The sequence below is a fragment of the Cicer arietinum genome, chromosome 6, assembly GCF_000331145.2.
Source record: "Cicer arietinum cultivar CDC Frontier isolate Library 1 chromosome 6, Cicar.CDCFrontier_v2.0, whole genome shotgun sequence".
In the NCBI taxonomy this organism is placed as follows: domain Eukaryota; kingdom Viridiplantae; phylum Streptophyta; class Magnoliopsida; order Fabales; family Fabaceae; genus Cicer; species Cicer arietinum.
Genome location: NC_021165.2, coordinates 22,712,544 through 22,732,007, shown reverse-complemented (window position 1 = coordinate 22,732,007; position 19,464 = coordinate 22,712,544). Strand labels below are relative to the sequence as shown.

General features: G+C 33.2%; 1 protein-coding gene across 1 annotated transcript; it reads right to left on the bottom strand.

Annotated features, from left to right (window-relative positions):
* Positions 1–3,324: 3,324 nt before the first annotated feature.
* LOC101497216 (E3 ubiquitin-protein ligase UPL3) lies at positions 3,325–14,288 on the bottom strand. Its single transcript, XM_004505735.4, has 18 exons — positions 12,973–14,288; positions 12,612–12,722; positions 12,402–12,518; positions 12,043–12,213; positions 11,776–11,937; positions 11,353–11,598; positions 11,086–11,207; positions 9,590–10,994; positions 8,778–8,885; positions 6,857–8,413; positions 6,527–6,751; positions 6,337–6,441; positions 4,814–4,894; positions 4,652–4,720; positions 4,429–4,557; positions 4,091–4,213; positions 3,751–3,998; positions 3,325–3,620 (listed from the first exon to the last, which is right to left on the bottom strand). The coding sequence occupies exons 1-17, from the start codon at positions 13,861–13,863 to the stop codon at positions 3,933–3,935; spliced, it is 5,688 nt and encodes a 1,895-aa protein (XP_004505792.1). The 5' UTR covers positions 13,864–14,288; the 3' UTR covers positions 3,325–3,620; positions 3,751–3,932.
* Positions 14,289–19,464: the final 5,176 nt, after the last annotated feature.

The window sequence follows — 19,464 nt, the reverse complement described above, 5'->3', positions numbered from 1 at the left end:
TCCATCTCAACAAAATTCCCAAATTACAAACCCTAATTTTTCAAACACGTTAAAAATATGGATTCCATAATATATATATCAAAATTCCCAAATTCCCAAATTACAAACCCTAATTTTTCAAACACGTTAAAAATATGGATTCCATAATATATATATCAAAATTCCCAAATTCCCAAATTACAAACCCTAATTTTTCAAACACGTTAAAAATATGGATTCCATAATATATATATCAAAATTCCCAAATTCCCAAATTACAAACCCTAATTTTTCAAACACGTTAAAAATATGGATTCCATAATATATATATCAAAATTCCCAAATTCCCAAATTACAAACCCTAATTTTTCAAACACGTTAAAAATATGGATTCCATAATATATATATCAAAATTCCCAAATTCCCAAATTACAAACCCTAATTTTTCAAACACGTTAAAAATATGGATTCCATAATATATATATCAAAATTCCCAAATTCCCAAATTACAAACCCTAATTTTTCAAACACGTTAAAAATATGGATTCCATAATATATATATCAAAATTCCCAAATTCCCAAATTACAAACCCTAATTTTTCAAACACGTTAAAAATATGGATTCCATAATATATATATCAAAATTCCCAAATTCCCAAATTACAAACCCTAATTTTTCAAACACGTTAAAAATATGGATTCCATAATATATATATCAAAATTCCCAAATTCCCAAATTACAAACCCTAATTTTTCAAACACGTTAAAAATATGGATTCCATAATATATATATCAAAATTCCCAAATTCCCAAATTACAAACCCTAATTTTTCAAACACGTTAAAAATATGGATTCCATAATATATATATCAAAATTCCCAAATTCCCAAATTACAAACCCTAATTTTTCAAACACGTTAAAAATATGGATTCCATAATATATATATCAAAATTCCCAAATTCCCAAATTACAAACCCTAATTTTTCAAACACGTTAAAAATATGGATTCCATAATATATATATCAAAATTCCCAAATTCCCAAATTACAAACCCTAATTTTTCAAACACGTTAAAAATATGGATTCCATAATATATATATCAAAATTCCCAAATTCCCAAATTACAAACCCTAATTTTTCAAACACGTTAAAAATATGGATTCCATAATATATATATCAAAATTCCCAAATTCCCAAATTACAAACCCTAATTTTTCAAACACGTTAAAAATATGGATTCCATAATATATATATCAAAATTCCCAAATTCCCAAATTACAAACCCTAATTTTTCAAACACGTTAAAAATATGGATTCCATAATATATATATCAAAATTCCCAAATTCCCAAATTACAAACCCTAATTTTTCAAACACGTTAAAAATATGGATTCCATAATATATATATCAAAATTCCCAAATTCCCAAATTACAAACCCTAATTTTTCAAACACGTTAAAAATATGGATTCCATAATATATATATCAAAATTCCCAAATTCCCAAATTACAAACCCTAATTTTTCAATCATGTCAAAATTCCCAAATTGAATCCTAAACATAGACAATAACCGAATTTCATCATGAATTAAACATGGTGGGCTCTGATACCAATTGTTGGAAAAACCTTAATAACGTTGTGCTCAACAATCCATGTCAATTACATGATGAATAGCCAAAGGCGGAAGCGTACCTGTGGGAATTGCCATTAATGAAATCCTGAGATGATGATGATAGAGCCAATGGGTTGGGTGATCTTCCTCAGCAAAACACCCTGAAGACCTTGCTCTCTTGATGAGGACAGAGAGAACCAGAGAATTTTCTCCTTTAGGGTTTTGAAACTGAATAGTCTTGTTGTGTTTGCCTTGGGGACCATTACCCCTATATATAACTATTATTAGTTATATCCCAAATTGCAGTATTTCCAATTCAGCCCCTCATTAAATTAGAAACTGCCTGGTATCTACACTATTAATTTTCATAACCATTATGCTCTTTAGCCATAAACTATTATATTTTATTTGACCCCTAGTTTATTGGCTAATTATATAATGACCCTAACACACTTTACTAATTAATTACATATGTGACCCATAAATCTTACACAAACATCACACCTTTTCTAACAATACATATATATCCATGCTATGCTAGGAATAAAAGCAACTTTCTTAGCTAAGATAAAAAATAAATAAAAACTTTCTAAGCTATCTTACTGTCAAGATCCAAAATGGTCATATTAACTGAATTGATTGAAAAGATAATAATTAATAGCACCTTTAGAAAATTGCTAGTAACATATGAAGTGTATTATATGGGCTTAGCATAATATATAGCTTTCAACTCTTCAAATGGAGTGGGCCAGTGGCAATGTAGTCACAACTCACAATAATATTAGCATCAATTTTTCCTACAATATTGGATGATTACAGAGGTTACATTACCGAGCTTATGGTTTCATACTTCGTTGCTCAATCGTTGCAAACTCGATCCGCTAAGGCAAATACTAAAATGTGACGTTATGGGCGCATGATATGGAACATGCTCTAAGTTTGTTCAACATTAACATGAAATGGAACATGCTCTTAGTTTGATCAACACTAACCTGACACATTCTCATCCCACATATTTGGTTTGGTTGGCAAACTAAGTATGTTTGAATTTTTATTTGTAACTTAATATGTAATTGTGAAATGAAAAGGTCGGTTGTAACTTTAAATTTAGTTTTGTAATGAAAAGGTGAATTGACTTTATGTTTGAATTCTCTTAAAAATTAATCCTACAAACTTAATTTTATATAAAATTCATGTTTAGACAAATATAAACTAATGGATACTTTTGAACCGTAAAATACAATAACCACAAAAGTTTACATTATATTATAATAAAATATATATATCAATTTTAATAAATACATATTTAAAAGTACATTTGATAATATAATTCAAACAAATTATATTTTAAATAATAAAATTTGTAAAAATAACATTCAAATATAAATTAAGTTACAAAAACGTAATTTTAACTAAAATTAGTTTTGCAAAATGAAGTTTACTCAAAAATACATTTGGACTAGTTATTCCAAACAGATACTAAGTGGCACAGAAGAAGCATTGAAAGGGAGGTCGGGTTTAATTCCTCCAACTACCACTTCCACTCTCCATTAACAAATTAACCACATAAAATAATAATAAAAAATAAAATAAAATAAAAAATAAAAAAAATAGAAAAACACCACACTTTCACCACCTGGTTTCACAGGAGACAAAAACAATTCTTTGATACAAGCAACATGAAACCCAACACACGCATCTACATGGCTGGTGTAATTTGTGCACGAGTGGCTACCAAAAAACATAAAAAGGGTAACCCCCAATAAATTGGATAACAATTTTACAATGAAGCTTTTTGATCTAATACGAAACGAAGTACACATAACGCATATAGAAGTTTACTTTATTTCTATTCCCTTTACCATCTCCCATACATGTATGAACTACCAATAATTTGGCTTGACAACAGAATCATAAAAAATTAGGGGGCAAAACAACTCAACATTTCCTAATTTATTTACACGTTGTAACAGCTAAACGAGCTCAGTAAACACCTTTACACCTTGAAAATGTGGCCAACCGCTTCGACTGCCATTAATTAAAAAAATCGTATCAGTTAAAACACAAACATAAAATAAGAGTTAAGTCTCATACATTGATCAAAATAATCAACAAATTATGCACATGCTGCAGCAGAGAATGCGAATGATTTAGTCACCTCAACAACCAATGAGACATCCCACTACACCTGTGAACTATGTCACAACCTTTGATGAGCGCCTTAAATGAGGCCATTATTTGAGAAGGAAGGAGGAAAGTACCAACCAAAAAGTGAGCCTGGAAAGTAAACCCTGATTCATCATATTAACATACAGGGACGGGTTGGTTAGTTCAAGAAACTCATGATAAATCAAAGGATCCCTGGCCTTCATTGATTGCATAGAGTAGCTTCTTGTACATAATTTCCTGTTTCAAATTGGATATCAAAGATCAGTACCCAAAGATGCTTCAACACATGAGACATATAACCAACAATGCTTATACAGTGTAGCACTAACCTTGGTAGAATAAGGAGGAAGCTTCAGGTAATTAGCACATGTCATCACACTTGGCAAGTCATCATCTGCTGTTTCTGAAGGTCCGTTCCCATTGGATGTAGTGTTAGCTGCATTTGACGACAGCTGCACCAAGACATCATATTAACACTACTTTTTTGTGACTGTAATAAAACTGTACTTTAGATATAATAACACGGGTAGGGTAATGAACAAAGTTCAAAATAGAGATCAATCCCCCCTCCGAAAAAGAGTACAAACAAGCATTCAGGCTATGAAGCACGAAATTACAGGAAGGTCTGAATGAACTAGAACAATACTGATTAAAAAAAATTTAATACCTTTCTCACAATCGTTAATTTTGGATTTAGAACAGCCAGTCCACCAGGTGGAAGCTTAGGTGCTCCAGTAACAAATTGACAGAAGGCACGCTGCTGCTCCGGTGTGAACTCTCCCATAATTTCAAGTAACTAAAAAAGCACCATACAGGATGAGCATCAAATAAAACATAGTAAATTTTCTAAAATACACTACTATCATTATACATTGAAAAGAGAATCATACATTCACTATAGCGGGGCTCTTGGCAGTATACCCATGATCAAATTTTATATGATCAGCTAGTGTCTCGGTCTGCAAAACATATTCAAAAAGACTTGTCACTAAATTACTGAGTTTTAACATTTCAAATATTGTTGCAATAGGAAATTTCAGTAAAAACAATACCTTCCACAATTCTCTTCGGCCGCATAGCAAATAATCCAATTCTTGAGGAGTAAAAATTTGTAAAGATGAGATGTCAAAAACCTAAATTGATCAAATTAAATGACAAGTGTTTAGATCATTAAATTAAATGAACAAAACATTAAACTAGTTTTTCCAACTATTATTATCCAGCTCATCTTTGGTATAAAAGAGGCAGGCAGTACATCTCATAAATGTGCCAGGTTTTTACATTCAAATGTTGAATATTTCGAATCAATTGGAAAAAAATGAGCTTTCATTTCTACCTCCATCTCTTAATTTGCAGGGGAAAGGGGGATTGGAGGTGGGTAGCCATAATAGCTAACATAAGAGAAACAAAAGTTTTATAATTTCCCCAATTAATCCAAGTGTGAGATTTAAGGGTATACATGTAGTTGACTGCTTAAGAGACCAACAAAAACAATAAATTTAAGCATGGCATCAAGTGAAATATAAAAAGGACAGCAACTAAACATGAAGGATAAATGCTCACTACTATAGTATTAACGCTGGGTCCAGTTCAATTTCCAATTAAATTGTTTGGAAGTAAAAGAGAAGGAATGGGTGAAAAGAATCAGCCACGTAAAATAAATAGACGGGGAGAACAACAAATAACAATTTTTCTAACCAAGTTAAATAAAAAAACCAAAACACTTTCAGTTTTTTAAAAGACTTGCTGAGTATTAACAAACGGCGTGTACATCAGTGTTGTCAAAACCAAAATCGCAAGTCAACCCACTAAATCTCAGGATTCTACATTTCCACACTGCCAGCGCATGTTAACTCGCGAGCAGAATTGCCGGAGAAGAAGATCCTGGCCAAATTGTCATCCTGGTTTGCAAAATTGCCAAGCGTTGCGATCTTCGTTGCACGAAAAGAAACAAGTGGCTTGTGATCTCGAGTCAGGTTTCAAGACCCGGTTCTGAAAAACCTTAAATTCTAAATTTATGACACAAAATGTTACAGTTGGGACAGAAATGGCCACTATTTAAAAAACTACATTGCACCGCTTTGCACTTTTAGTATTCGTATGCAGTTGGTGGAGTGCTTTGCAGTTTGCACTCCTAATAATCCTACTAAAACATATGTCAAAAAAATAATCCTACTCAAACTCAATTTCTTGTATACAATAATAATAATGATAACAACAACAACAACAATTAGACAGTAGCAACAAGAAAACGGTGCAATTTTGTTCCTATATGAACATGCTCTTTGGTTTTTATTTGTTGAGTTGTGTATGTTTGGAATATTAATCTTGTGTTATAAGTTATTTGTTATGATTATGAATGTTGTTATGATTTTAGAGGTTACGATCTTAAGATTTTATATTACGATCTCTCTCCGAGTTATGATCTTACGTTTTGGTAGGATCTTACGATCCATGTTATGATCCTCCGAACTACAATCGATTTCCCTCCACCCAATCCAACTTCAAGTTACATGTTTGACAACATTGGTTCACATTTAAAAAATAAGTGAATTAATTAAGCTCAGCCAATAACCTGATTGAACCCTGCTCTAAAGGCTTCCAGTTGGCGCGTTATTCCAGTCTTGACAGTGGCATCAACAACCATGGATATATACTCCGCAAGATTATTGAGGTCAACCTGAAATTTTTTCAGCAAGTTCAAAGCAATTTTTCACAAAAGCAGAATAAAGGAAATAAAATCAAAGGAGATAGTGGATACATACAATTTCGTCCCCAGGTTTCAAGGTGTACTCTGGATAACCAGGAAGGCTAAAATCCAAGCAGAGTTCTGCAATTGGAGCTCCACGGAAATGTAAATTTGCAGCTGTACCAGTATAACCATCACCAATCGATTCTATATGATGTTTCCGACAAACAAGGGCATTCAACTCTTGAATAGTTTTCCCAAGTTCAGCATCAATGTAAAGAATGTCATGCAAATCAAGATCCTACAAAAATAAAGGTTAAAAAAATATAAACCACAATACAATCAGTTTTGAGCTCAACAGTGTGCATGAAATTGGGAAAGATGTTAACATTTTGTAACAACTTACTTGACCAAGAACAAGCTTATAAAATGCAACAGATAATGGCAAATCTAATAGACGTCCATCTTGAAGGGCTTTAGCCACTACGCGACCTAAAAGGCGGAAATATTCAATCACTTTAAAAAACTGGCTACCCTCTGATGCTTCAGCATTTGCAGGCCAGGGACGAGGAAACAACCCAAGTGGAGCATGAACAAGTGCCCCATCTCTAGCAATATTGCCTTCACTATTTTTCATTTTCTTTTCCTCTCCATCAATTTCCATTTGATCGGAACCAGATCTCCACATCTGAAGTCCAACTTTTTGTAAGTCGTGGCTTAGAAGTGTATAGAACTCAAGGGTGGGACCAAGACCAGTGCCAACTTCACCAAAATATTCAACTTCAAGTACAGCCTTTTGGCTAGAATACATCTCCATCACTTTAGCAGCAGAATCCAAAATGCGGTTTCGAGAGACACGAACCTTTTGGCGCTGCAGCCTTCCAACCCTAACCTCTCTTTCATTTGTTGATCCATGACCATCGGCACCCTGCTGCTGCTGGAGTCGATACAGTGCACGAGATAACCCGAAGGCAGTTGAATAGAAGTACTGTCTTCGGATCTCAAATGGAAACAGAAAAGGGCACGCTTTGGTTAACTGGTAACACCATGAGGGAAGACTCCCACTGCACAGCGCAAGGGCGTCCTGTATCTGCCTAGCTAATTTTGGAGTAAGCTTGTTGCTTATAAATTTCTCCAGAGGAACCTTAGCACCAGGGGCAACAGCTAGCTCATCTAGATCCAAAAATTTTCCCTCAGCAAAGCTATCAGTAGCCACTTGGGCCCTCAAACGAGGTGCCAACTGGTTTAAACCCTCCAGCACACGCAATAGCGCCAATATATTGTATGTAGGATTAGATTTCTCCAGCTCACAGGGCAATTCTCCCTGCAAGATACTATCCAATACAGATGTCTGATGCAGCTTTCCATCCGAACTGCAATTTGATACGGACCCAGATTTACTAGATCTGGAAGTGTTTGAACTTTGACCTCCTGGGGATGCCCTATCTGTTTGGCTCTCCGCCTTCTGATAAGTTAATATGAAAATGTCACCCCACAGTCTGCTTCCGTCGCTTGACATTAATTCACTGCCAGCAAATCTCTCATCGTCCTCTTCATCTAGTACAAATTGTCTTTGAACTGCTTGATAAATAGTCAACTGCCTGTTCAGTTGTTTCCCGCCAGCAGTAAAGATTAACTTTGGGGGATCATTAGAACTACCAAACAATGGACGCCCTTGCCGATCTCTGCTACCCCTGATTCCCCTGCTATTAGCAGATCCAAGTCCAGCCATGGCAGCAGCAGCAAATGACATTGCACCTCGAGAACTAGAAGAAAAGCCACTCCTAAAATCTGCTGTGTCTGACCCCCTGACTGAAGCAACTTTGCTGCTAGAACCAGAAGCTGTGTTAGTCTGGCCATCGTTAGTTGCAGGAGCAACATTAGTCTCCTCAGCTGAGTCACCCAATTTCACATCATGTACTTTGTCAGGTACACAAACAGGAAGGGAGTCATCCCTCAGCATCTGCACCAGAAAAATTAACATGAGGGAAAATTTTGTTAGAGTAGATGCAAATGAACATAATGTTGATGTTCAATCTTAGTTGAGTACAACTAATTATGGTTGCTAAAATTTGTAATAAAAACAGTAATCGCATATCTCTTTGATATAATTGAAAACAAAAAAGATAAATGACAGCCGTAGGTATCCTGGGAGTTAAAAAATGAAGGTGCATTCAAAATTAACATATTAAAAGATAAAAACATGTAAGATAGAGACACGATTTCAGCAAAACAAAGATAATATCATAATGATATGCCTGCTTATATTTTCTACTCATAACCAAGTAAGAAAATCTCAGCAAAAAATAAAACAATAGATTACATACGTCTTCATGGTCGTCATCTTCATCGTCAGAAATATCATCATCATCATCATCATCTTCGATCACCAAAGCCTCATCAATTTCAACAGGAGATATATCTAAATCATCATCCTACAACACAACAACAGAAAATATTGTCAGTGAAGAAAAAAGAACTGATAAAAGCTACCATCAGTACTACAAATTCTACAATACTTCAGGAGAGATCAATTAAGTACATAATTAAATTCAAAGCACAGAATGGAAGATAGGCTTAACGTATAAGTACAGCCCTATCAACTGCATTTTGTGTTGGTGGGTACGTATTTTCCACTCAACAGATCCCATCAACAGTTTAACAACAAGAACATAGCTAAACAACAATTAGCATGCATGTGAAATTGTAAACTCATAATCTAGAGAGGGGAGACTTTGATTTCAAGTAGAGGGGGAAACGCGATAACTCAGTAAAATATGTAAAAGAGCTCTTCAGTCAAGCTTATCAGATTAGGGGTGAATACAACCTGAATAAGTAATAAGTAATTACAATTATTTCAACAATCTACTAAACACAAGTACACAATGTCTAGAGTGCCCAAAGCAACTGATATCCAGAGGTTTAAAGTGGTCTTTACAAGCTAGCCATTCAAAATGTAAATAAAAAAGGCATCTTTAGGGATATTATTTTGTCACTAACAAGTATTTCCTCATAAAAATGGAAGTTCAAAAATGCATGGCCAGATCTTCCACCTCCACCCCTGCTTTCAGAGGTGCTCAGGGGTAGAAGAAAAAAGATCATGGCATTGCGAACTCGTTTCTAGGATTTCAAAGTATACCTCAGAAGTAGAATCCCCATTTGCAGGCTTCATTTGAACATCTTTATCAAGAGCTGCTCTTCTGCGTGCAGCATTCCTGGTTTGAGGTCCTCTTGCGTCCTCTTGTGCAGGCTTTAATACAGCTTTTCCCTTACCCTTAGATGAGCTCAAGCTTTTATCTTGAGTTGTTTCTTTTCTGGGTGTATCCCCTATACTAGCAGATGATCTGGATCTCGTAGAATGACGACGGGTAGCGGACGGAGTAGAGGTAGGAGGTGAAACACCAGTTCCTACAGGACTTGTCCCAGATTCATTCCCAGCTGGTGCAGTGCCCTTCTGAACAGATTCGCTTCGCTGGATACGAGGCCAGAGAAATTCCTCAATGGCTGCTAAACTTGCTAATGGATCGATCAATACAACATTGGATGAATAATCCTTAAGTGACTTTTCCCCCTGGGCTCGACAAAGACGCAATTTGAATGGCTGGGATAATGCACTTAGTCCTGAGGAGAGGCGTGCACTTCCACCAGATGACCTAGATGATTGACTCAGCAAAACATGGAAACGCTCCATGGAGGACAGAGCATTTTGAAGCTTTTGAACCAAGACAGTCATAGGAGCTGCATCCCTATTGTCAATAGTAGCAGGCAGTGCAACAGATATAAACAATTTAAACCTTGTAAGTGCTTGTTTGCGAAGCTTGGGCAGGTGGGTTTCTGAGGGTCGATCTTTAGAGAAGTACCCACACGATAAATAATTTAGCAAAGCGGCAACAACACCACTACCAATAAATTCGAAAGTAGATACACCATCTCCTTTACCAAGTTCCTGTAGCATGTCAGATATGATCCCAATTAAATGCTCCTCCAGACCAAATCCAGAAGTTTTAGATTTCCCCTTACCATTAGTCCTTTGGTCATCAACACCAGCATTTAACTTCATGCAAAGATTTTTCAGATGCAAAAGATCCTCAGTAACACCCACTTCAGCAGCCCCGGGATCCGATGGAAAGTACTTATCTTTAAAAGTTTTTGCAGCTGTGCTAACAGATAACCGGATACTTGAATTTACTGTTGGATTATCCACAGAACTTGGAGGAGAGCCCACACTTACCGAAACAGGACTCTTCAGATCGTCCAAAGGATTTCCTTCAGGATTGGAGTTGCCAAAGCGTCGCCGATGACGCCTAGAGCGAGATGAAGACGATCCGGGTATGGACTCCGTATCCTTCTCTGCAGAAGATGCTTGTGTAGAGACATTAGTTGAATTTCCTGGCAAAATAAGTTGGTCCACTGCATGGACTACACCTTCTCTGATAAACATTTTAGAGAATGTCCCAGGAAGCTTTTCCATAAGAATTTCAGCAATTTGCAAGGCAGGTATCAAAACATGAGGATCTTTCGATGCCAAGACTCCAGCTAAGAAACTATATGATCAAAGCAGCAATGCATAAATTTTATAAACCAGTAAAAACTGAAAACGTGAAGCAATATCAACCAAGTCAAATTTGTAAATACCTGGATATATTTGTAACGCTTAACAAAGACTGGATCATCTCTGCTGTGCTGAAATACATCAACTTTCCAATTACTGCAAGACATTTGTGCCGAACAGACATATTGACGCTAGAACCATATATCTGTTTTAAATGCACACCACCATTGTCAGTTATCAAATAAAAACATGAGGAAGCAATAGAGCAATTTAACAGAACCACTTCTCTTTTAATTTGACAAATTCATGAAGAAAAACTTATTCATGTAATCAATGCAAGAAATGCCAACCTGTAACAAAACTGGGAGGAGATCCAACCCAAATTGCTTAAGAAGCTCAGGCTGATCATTTAATAGCTTCTCACGAGCCAATATCTCAGGAACATTTCCATTTGTGTCTTCTTGTTTCACAGAACTACCGGCAGGAGACTTTTTTACAGCAGGCCCCTTTGCAAAGTTGGTGCTGACAGGGAGGGAAATAGTTCCTTGTGGCAATTGGGGAAGAAGCTCATTTGCCAAGTTTACAATCTCAAATATCTGTATATCAGAACAAAGAATTAGAATACTTCCAACTCTTCACATTGTTAAAAGAACTGAAAACAACAAGAATCTACACAATGAATTTCAGGTGAAAGTGAACATGTGTCATATGAACCATAGAGAGGAAAAACTACACATGAATAACTAGAAGAAGAATTTGGAAGTACACTATACCTGCTCTGGTGGCCTATTTAATGCAGGAGAAACAGAGGCATTAGAAGAAACACCAGAACCAAATAGAATATCTTTAAGAATACCACTAATTCCGAGAAGAAGCAAAGTTTTAGATCCAAGAGGGGAACCACTTGCACAGGTTGAAAGAAGTCGAATTAAACCCTGCACAGGTTGAAAGAAGTCGAATTAAACCCTGCACGTGCCTTGAAGTCAAGAACCAACAACTATAGGCCGAAGTATTGGACATACAGCAAAAAATGTACTTACAGTATATGTTGGCGTGCTGAGAGAAGCCTGTCCACCTCCAGAACTACTGTTAGAAATGAGCGATGCAGCCTGTGTTACCAGTCCATGATTGCACAATTCATCTAACTTGTCCGAAGAAGATGCAAATGCTTCAGCTATCCGAGTCAAACAAACAGAGGCATGCTCCAGGACCTACAAAAACAAAAAATTGCATATAATGATTATATAGCTAAAGTTACAATATGAGCTATGACCTATGGGGACCAAATTGTTCCTCAGATCAAACAAAACTTCCTTAATAGTTAAAAGAATGGATGTTGACAAGAAAAAGTACAGTTTGTATTACATGAAAGTCTGATAATAACACAACGTAAGCTTACCTTGGAATCATGGTACTGAAGGAGGTTTGTCAGAAGAGGAACAGCTTCCATCACAAAGTCAGCTGCATCTGAAGGAAGCTTCTTGCACATGTTTGCAGCAGTAGATAATGCAACACGCTGAAACATAGAATTATGTCAATATATGCAAATGAAATGTGACTATCCAAGATTAAAACAGCATTCAAATGTAAGTATTCACTGATAATTAACCTGAACTCCTGTTGAGAAGAAGTCCAAATAAGAAAGCACGGCCATAAGAGCCCCAGCTCGTAGGCAGGCAGTTGGGTGTTCCTGAGATATCTTCTTTAGAGCTTGGAGGGACTGTTCATGTTAACAAACACGGCAATGAAAAAATTAAGAACCTCATTTCCAGAATACAGAGTCATTGCTAAACAAAAGCATATATCTTTTAAAAACATTAAATATGACCAAGAAACCTCGTATTTTAATAGTAGTCCTAAAAACAATTAAACATGTTTCAAGTTTATTCAGCATAAAATATGCAACACTTGTTCAGAGTTCTGAATGTAATTATCACTAATCACATAATGGGTCATGAAATAGGAAAAACCTGCTCAGCCAAGTCCATATACTCTATAGTGAGCAACCTCGCGCAGAAGATCGAAACAGCTCCGTAATGCACAACAGCAGCACAAGATGAAGGCAGCACGTCGCAGAGATGTGTTAGCGCCCTTGCTGCTAGAAGCATGATATCAGGATTGCTCTCGTGATTCAGCAACCCCACGAGCACCGGTACAAACGAATCAACAGAGAAAGTACTAAGCGATTCCTCAGTCCCAATAGAAAGCATATCACAAAGCTGAGTCAAAGCCTCGACCTGCTTACCTTCTTCCCCGTCTGCACGTAGCCCAAATAGAATCTTCTTCAACCTCCCACTCTGATGAGAGGAAGAAGAACCCATCCCGGATGAAGGAAGCAGATCATCCAAGCCAGCACCGAGTTTACGAAGAAGACCTTGGAGTGCACTACTTGCAGATGTTAAATTCGGATGCAAAATCCCAACACCACTGTCACTATCGTTATCATCCTCATCTCCAGCACCACCAGTTTCCACGTTCAATGAAATCCCTCTTTCTGCATCCCTATCCCTAATCCTAACATCGTGTTCCTTTTCCTTTCCCTTGTCGGAGTTATCCCTATCCAAATTCTTGCCACGGCGATCACGGCGTGAACCGGAGGATGATTCATTGTTGGAGTCCATGGGAATAGGATTTTTAGGTGGTAAGGGTTCCTTGTTCTTGGATGCGCGTGAACGAGTGTTGGCAGAACGGTTTTTAGGAGTGGTGATGGTAGCGGCGGTGGTTGTTGCTGTTGCGGTGGCGGAAGAAGTAGAAGAAGAAGAGAGACGGGCACGTTTACTGGAACGAGTGGTGGGACCGGATGAGGAAGATGAAGGGGCAGCTGAGGAAGCCTCCGCCCGCTTCCGACTACGAGTTTCCATACAAAAACCAACCCACCCTGCAATTTGTCAACTCGCTCACCAGGGAGCGTTAATTACACTCTCACAAACGCTATAATAACAACCATTTCCAGCTTCGGATCGATCGAATCTTTGTTTAATTGAATGAATCAATAAAACAACTACCCGATTCGAAACCCTAAGTTTTTTTAAGTGATGGAATCGCGCGTGTTGAGAGGACAAGTGTGACAGATTAAGAGAAAGATGTTGAAATTGAGAAGAAATAGGGTTGTTGCAGGAAAACCCTAAGGCAGGGAAAAAGGGTAAAATGAAGAAGAATAAGGGGCAGAAGCATACGAGGCTTTTTTATATGTAATAACTTTCTTTCACAACTTTTGCTTTGGGTGTTTTTTTATTTTTTATTTTTGTTCGATGGATTGGTCACTTTCGATGAACGAGACTCAGCTCAATTCTCAGTCTCGATGCTACTGCCATACAGCGGCGTATATGGCTTCGTTCGATATAAAACGACGTCGTTATGTCAATCTACGTGTACATGCGGAAGCTATGTGTCAGTTATGTGGAAGGATCATGCGGCCCATTAATTCGAATTTACTTCCTTTAAATTGAATAATAATAGTATAAAATAAGAAAATTTAGGATTGCAATTTCAATAAATTTATGATTAATTAAGCATTGTAAATTATTTTTAAAAGAATAATCATTATTTTTACGAATATTTAGCATATATTATATAAATTCAATATTTAATTAATTATGATATGATAAATTAATTCATAATTTTAATTTATCATGTCTCTTTAGTTGAATTTCTATATTAAATATGAGTTGATTAGAAACTATTATATACAATAAAAACGGTAATTTATTCAATTATTTTTATAAAATATAAAATTGAGATATAATAAATAAAATATAAAAATAATTTATAAAACATAATATAAAATATAAAAATATAAATTTAATCAAATATAAATATAAAAATAATTTATAGACATTGATATTAAAATTAAAAATGAAATATTAATAATTAATTTTAAAAAATTATGATGTTATCACAAGTGTAATTTTTTTTATATATAATTTAATGAATTAATATTTAAAATTTTAAAATAAATATATTTTTTTACAAGGTATATTTTTTCATTTACATATAATATATATAATATTTTTATTTATATTACAACAAATAAAATAGAATTATTTGGTTACTAGTGATTTTTTAAAAATATATAAATTATTTATTTAGCTACGTCAATAGATAGTTTTAAAGATAAAATTATTCTATTATTTATTTAATTTTTTGTTAATTTATAGTATTTAAAATATAATAAGTTAATTTTATAAAAAATAATATGTAATTATTCACAATGATAATTTTGTTATTTAAATATAATATTTATTATATCGTGTCGTGATGTACATGACAAAATAAAATAAAATAATGTTATTGTGTGTGTATTAAGCACAAACATCTGATATGATAATATTTATCATGTCAATATCATACTTTATCATTGTTCAATTTTTATATTATATCATGTGCATTAAACGAACTCTTAAAGTTCATGCAGTTAAGATATGAGCACTCATCATGAAGGATACAGCAATTAGCTATATTTTGATCCTTCTTTGTCTGATTTTTTATCATTTCCAACAAACTACATAAGGGTATAAGGGTGATAGTGAAATTGTCTTCGGAAACACTAGTTACGCTACATGTAAATAGTATAAGAAGCATATGACCTTTCGAAACTTAACATCCCAACACATTTTGATATCAATTGCAAGAGCTTGAATTTTATGCATTCAAAATATTTTACCAACTTACACTATTGTAATAGCCAAATAAACAGGGTCCGTTTTGATTACACCCCTCCCAAAAAAGCTCGCTCTAATTGTATTAATCAATGCATTGTCATCCGTATTGAGAACCACAGTTTCATAATAACATGTATGTCTACAAACCTCACGCATTGGGCAAATTGAGGTCGTAGGATTATCGAACCACTTACGTATTATTGAACACAAAGAAGACAATTGCATACCTCATATGATGAATCCCGTCAAAAATTAATTTATTATGAATTTTCCACTTAGACACATGGGATAAATGGTCCAAAATCAGAAACCAGCTTCACGATTAATAGAGTTAAATGCTTTAAACTGGAACGATGACATCTCACAGGTGCCACGTGTAATTCAACTTGTTCAAATATTCACATAATGGAGATAGAAAAGTATACAGTGGATGATCATTTCGTCTTATTCTTTTACATAAAAGGAAACTAATAAAAACATTGATGCTTTTAAGACGCAAGATTGATTTTGTCGTAATAGAAGTATGACAAGTATGTCTTATAAATGACTATATATGCTCCCGTACAAAGGCATCTTCCAAATCAGATATCAAATAAGTTGAGTATCCAAAAATTGTTGTTGAGATAAAAACCAACAGTGTCTATTTTCAGTTTTGTACTCCAATTCGACTTGACTTGTCATACCCAAGTACCTTCAATCACATCCGCCATACGAGGTATCAACCATTCAGAAACCATAGTGACGTTAGACTTGTCTCTTTTATGTCATTTTACGTTTTCAAGCTAATAAAACCGTCAATTTTACCAAACACTTCACATAACTTAACAACTATCTACTAATTTAACAAAACATATATTATGATCTTATAGCTTATAATTTTTTTCTTCCTCTAATTTACTTATTATTATTGTAATTAAAATTATTTATTACCCCTATATAAGTTACTTTTATAATTTAGAATAAATCATTTATATAATTTAAATAACTTTAAAAAATAATATTTTAAATCCAATAATTTAAAATACTTTATTTATTATAATATAAAATAAATAAAACTAGCCAAATATCTAAAAAGTGTATGAGATTAATAAATAGTTTATTTATTATATCTTTCTATTATTTATAAATACTTTAACTATTTATTTTAATTTTCAATTAATAAAGTAGATAATTAAATAAAAATATCATACTAATAAATTTAAAATTAATAAAAAAATAAATTTTAAATTATTACTTTAAAAATATTTTATACATTAATTGATAAACTTGATTATTAACTAAAATTATTATTTTATACGTCAATTTATATTTTTTAATTAAATGAACTGTTAATTATATCATACACTTCAACTAGTTTAATAAGTATAAATTTTTACTATTTACCTCTCATTTACACTCATACTCCATATTTTATACAAACTATCTATTTTATCCACTAAATTCAAACTTGGGTTCTAAAAAACTTTAAAAAGGTTTATAAAACACACGTGTTTCATAAAATTTGAACTTTGTGTACCATAAATTCTTTCAAGTTTTCTGGTACACAAATATTTTTAAAAAATTGAGTTATGTGTTCCAAATTTTTTTCTTCAAGTTGTTTGGTACACAAATATTGTGGAGGTTAAAACATTTTTTATGTATGTTTTAATAACAAAAAACTTTATGAAATAAAATGATTAAGTTTTATGAATTGTGGTCTACTAATTATTGCACTTGAGTTTTATTTAAGGAACGTAAATTGCATAAGTGAACCAGCAATAAGTCATTCGCATCATCAAAGTGCATAAATATTTACTCAATAATTAAACAATCACAAAAATAATATATCATATATCAATCATTCAATAAAATTATTATTACATTTTTAAGATACCATTTTCACGAATAAGGTGATCAAATACATTAATACAACAATCAATGATCATGTCATGTTATAAATCAAAGTAAATCACGTCATAACTAAATTGAAAATTGATGACAAGATCATTCCAGTTTATCAAAATATAATTCTGGTTTGTTAAAATATCATTTTGGTTTATTAAAAACAACAGTCTAGAAAAATAAATATCATTATGGCTTATTAAAAACAGCAGTATAGAAAAAACAAATATCATTATGGTTTATTAAAAATAGGGGTTTGGAAAAACGAATATCATTCTAGTTTATTAAAAACAGAAGTCTAGAAAAACGAAGATCATTATGGTTTATTAAAAACAGAAGTATTGAAAAACGAATATCATTGTGATTTATTAAAAACAAACGTCTGGAAAAATGAAGATCATTCTAGTTTATTATCAAGATCATTGTGGTTATTTCATTTATGGACAAAGGTATAATGAATCATTTTTCATAGTCCATACCTTAAGATAAACACATGTCAATACTACTCAAAACAATACTCAAAGCCCAAGAAGTATAGCTAAATGACCAGAGAAGCAAACAACATCGAGATTAATCTATAGAATGATGAGCTATGAGCAAGGACAATAATGACACTATTGTTGCACATTTTTACATAAAGTACATCATACTTTTTAGACAAATGAGTGACACTAGATAGCTATTAAATCATTCATCCACGTTTTTCATATAGCACAAAACCAATAACATTTTGGTTTTACAAAAGAACATTCTGATTATTATCTTTTAAAGATATAATTAAACATATAATTTCCACAGTCTAAAATCATTTTTAAATAGTATAAAGACTTATCAAATAAATGGTGAAACCCATAACTCAAGTTGAATGCCCAAAAGAGGAAAACAGTATCAATATTGATCTCCAAATTGATGAGTAATGGACAATGACACAAATACATTGTACTTACAATATTATGCAAAAAGCTCTGCATAATTATGATTTGAAACAATACCAACTAACATTTCACAAATCATTCATTCCCTCATTCACATGTTCCATCAGACTCAAAAGCACAAGTTTTATTCGTTTGTTAATAACGTTATGGACAATAATATAAACTTGTGTTTAATTTATTTAAAATAAATCTGACACTTGGAAAGTGTGTCTAATGATTATATTCAATTTAAACCGAATATTCAAAGGCTTTTATCATCTATAAATCAAAGATCAATTGAAAGATGAAGACAATAGTTCAATTTACAAATCTACCGTTTATGTTAAATTTCTATGGAATACAAAAAGGTTATGGAAAACTATTTTTTATTTTTTTGAAACACAAATGTTTTCAAAAAAAATCAAACTCTGTATTTTAGAAAATATTTTATAAATTTTTCAAAACACAAACTTATAAAAAATATAAAATTTATTTTTCGTTAAAAGATAGGATTAGAGTATAAATTTGAGATATAAGCTAAAATTTTCTAACAAGTATTGTTTATCAATTACGAACTAATCTACTATCAATATAAAAAAAAAATGCTATGAAAATTGCAATGTTGTTTATTCAAATTTTGTTCTTTTCGTTTTATTTAAAGATTAAATGGTAATATACTTTAATAATTATTTAATTCAAATAAGCTGTTAAAAAAAATAAACCTGCAAAAATATAATAAAAATCCACAAAAAAATGTATATAACATATACAAAAAAAAATTGTAACAATATAAAATTTGGATAAGAAGAATGCACATAAAATTGCAATAAAAAAGTAAAAGTGAAATATAGTTGTCATCTACATACTTAGTGGTCAAGAGTGACTCAAAAATGTTGATAGATAGATCATATTTTTTCATTCTTAGTTTGTAGAATCACAGAGATGAATCGGCGAGATTGATATGTCAAATTTAAATATACATGATGTGAAGGAAATTGTTGTGCAG

Coding starts and splice junctions, on each gene's coding strand:
- LOC101497216 (XM_004505735.4), bottom strand. CDS start 13,863: ATGGAAACTCGTAGTCGGAAGCGGGCGGAGGCTTCCTCAGCTGCCCCT. Junction 11,938..12,042: donor TCAGCACGCCAACATATACT/GTAAGTACATTT, acceptor CAACCTGTGCAG/GGTTTAATTCGACTTCTTTC. Junction 4,895..6,336: donor TTAGAGCAGGGTTCAATCAG/GTTATTGGCTGA, acceptor TGATCAATTTAG/GTTTTTGACATCTCATCTTT.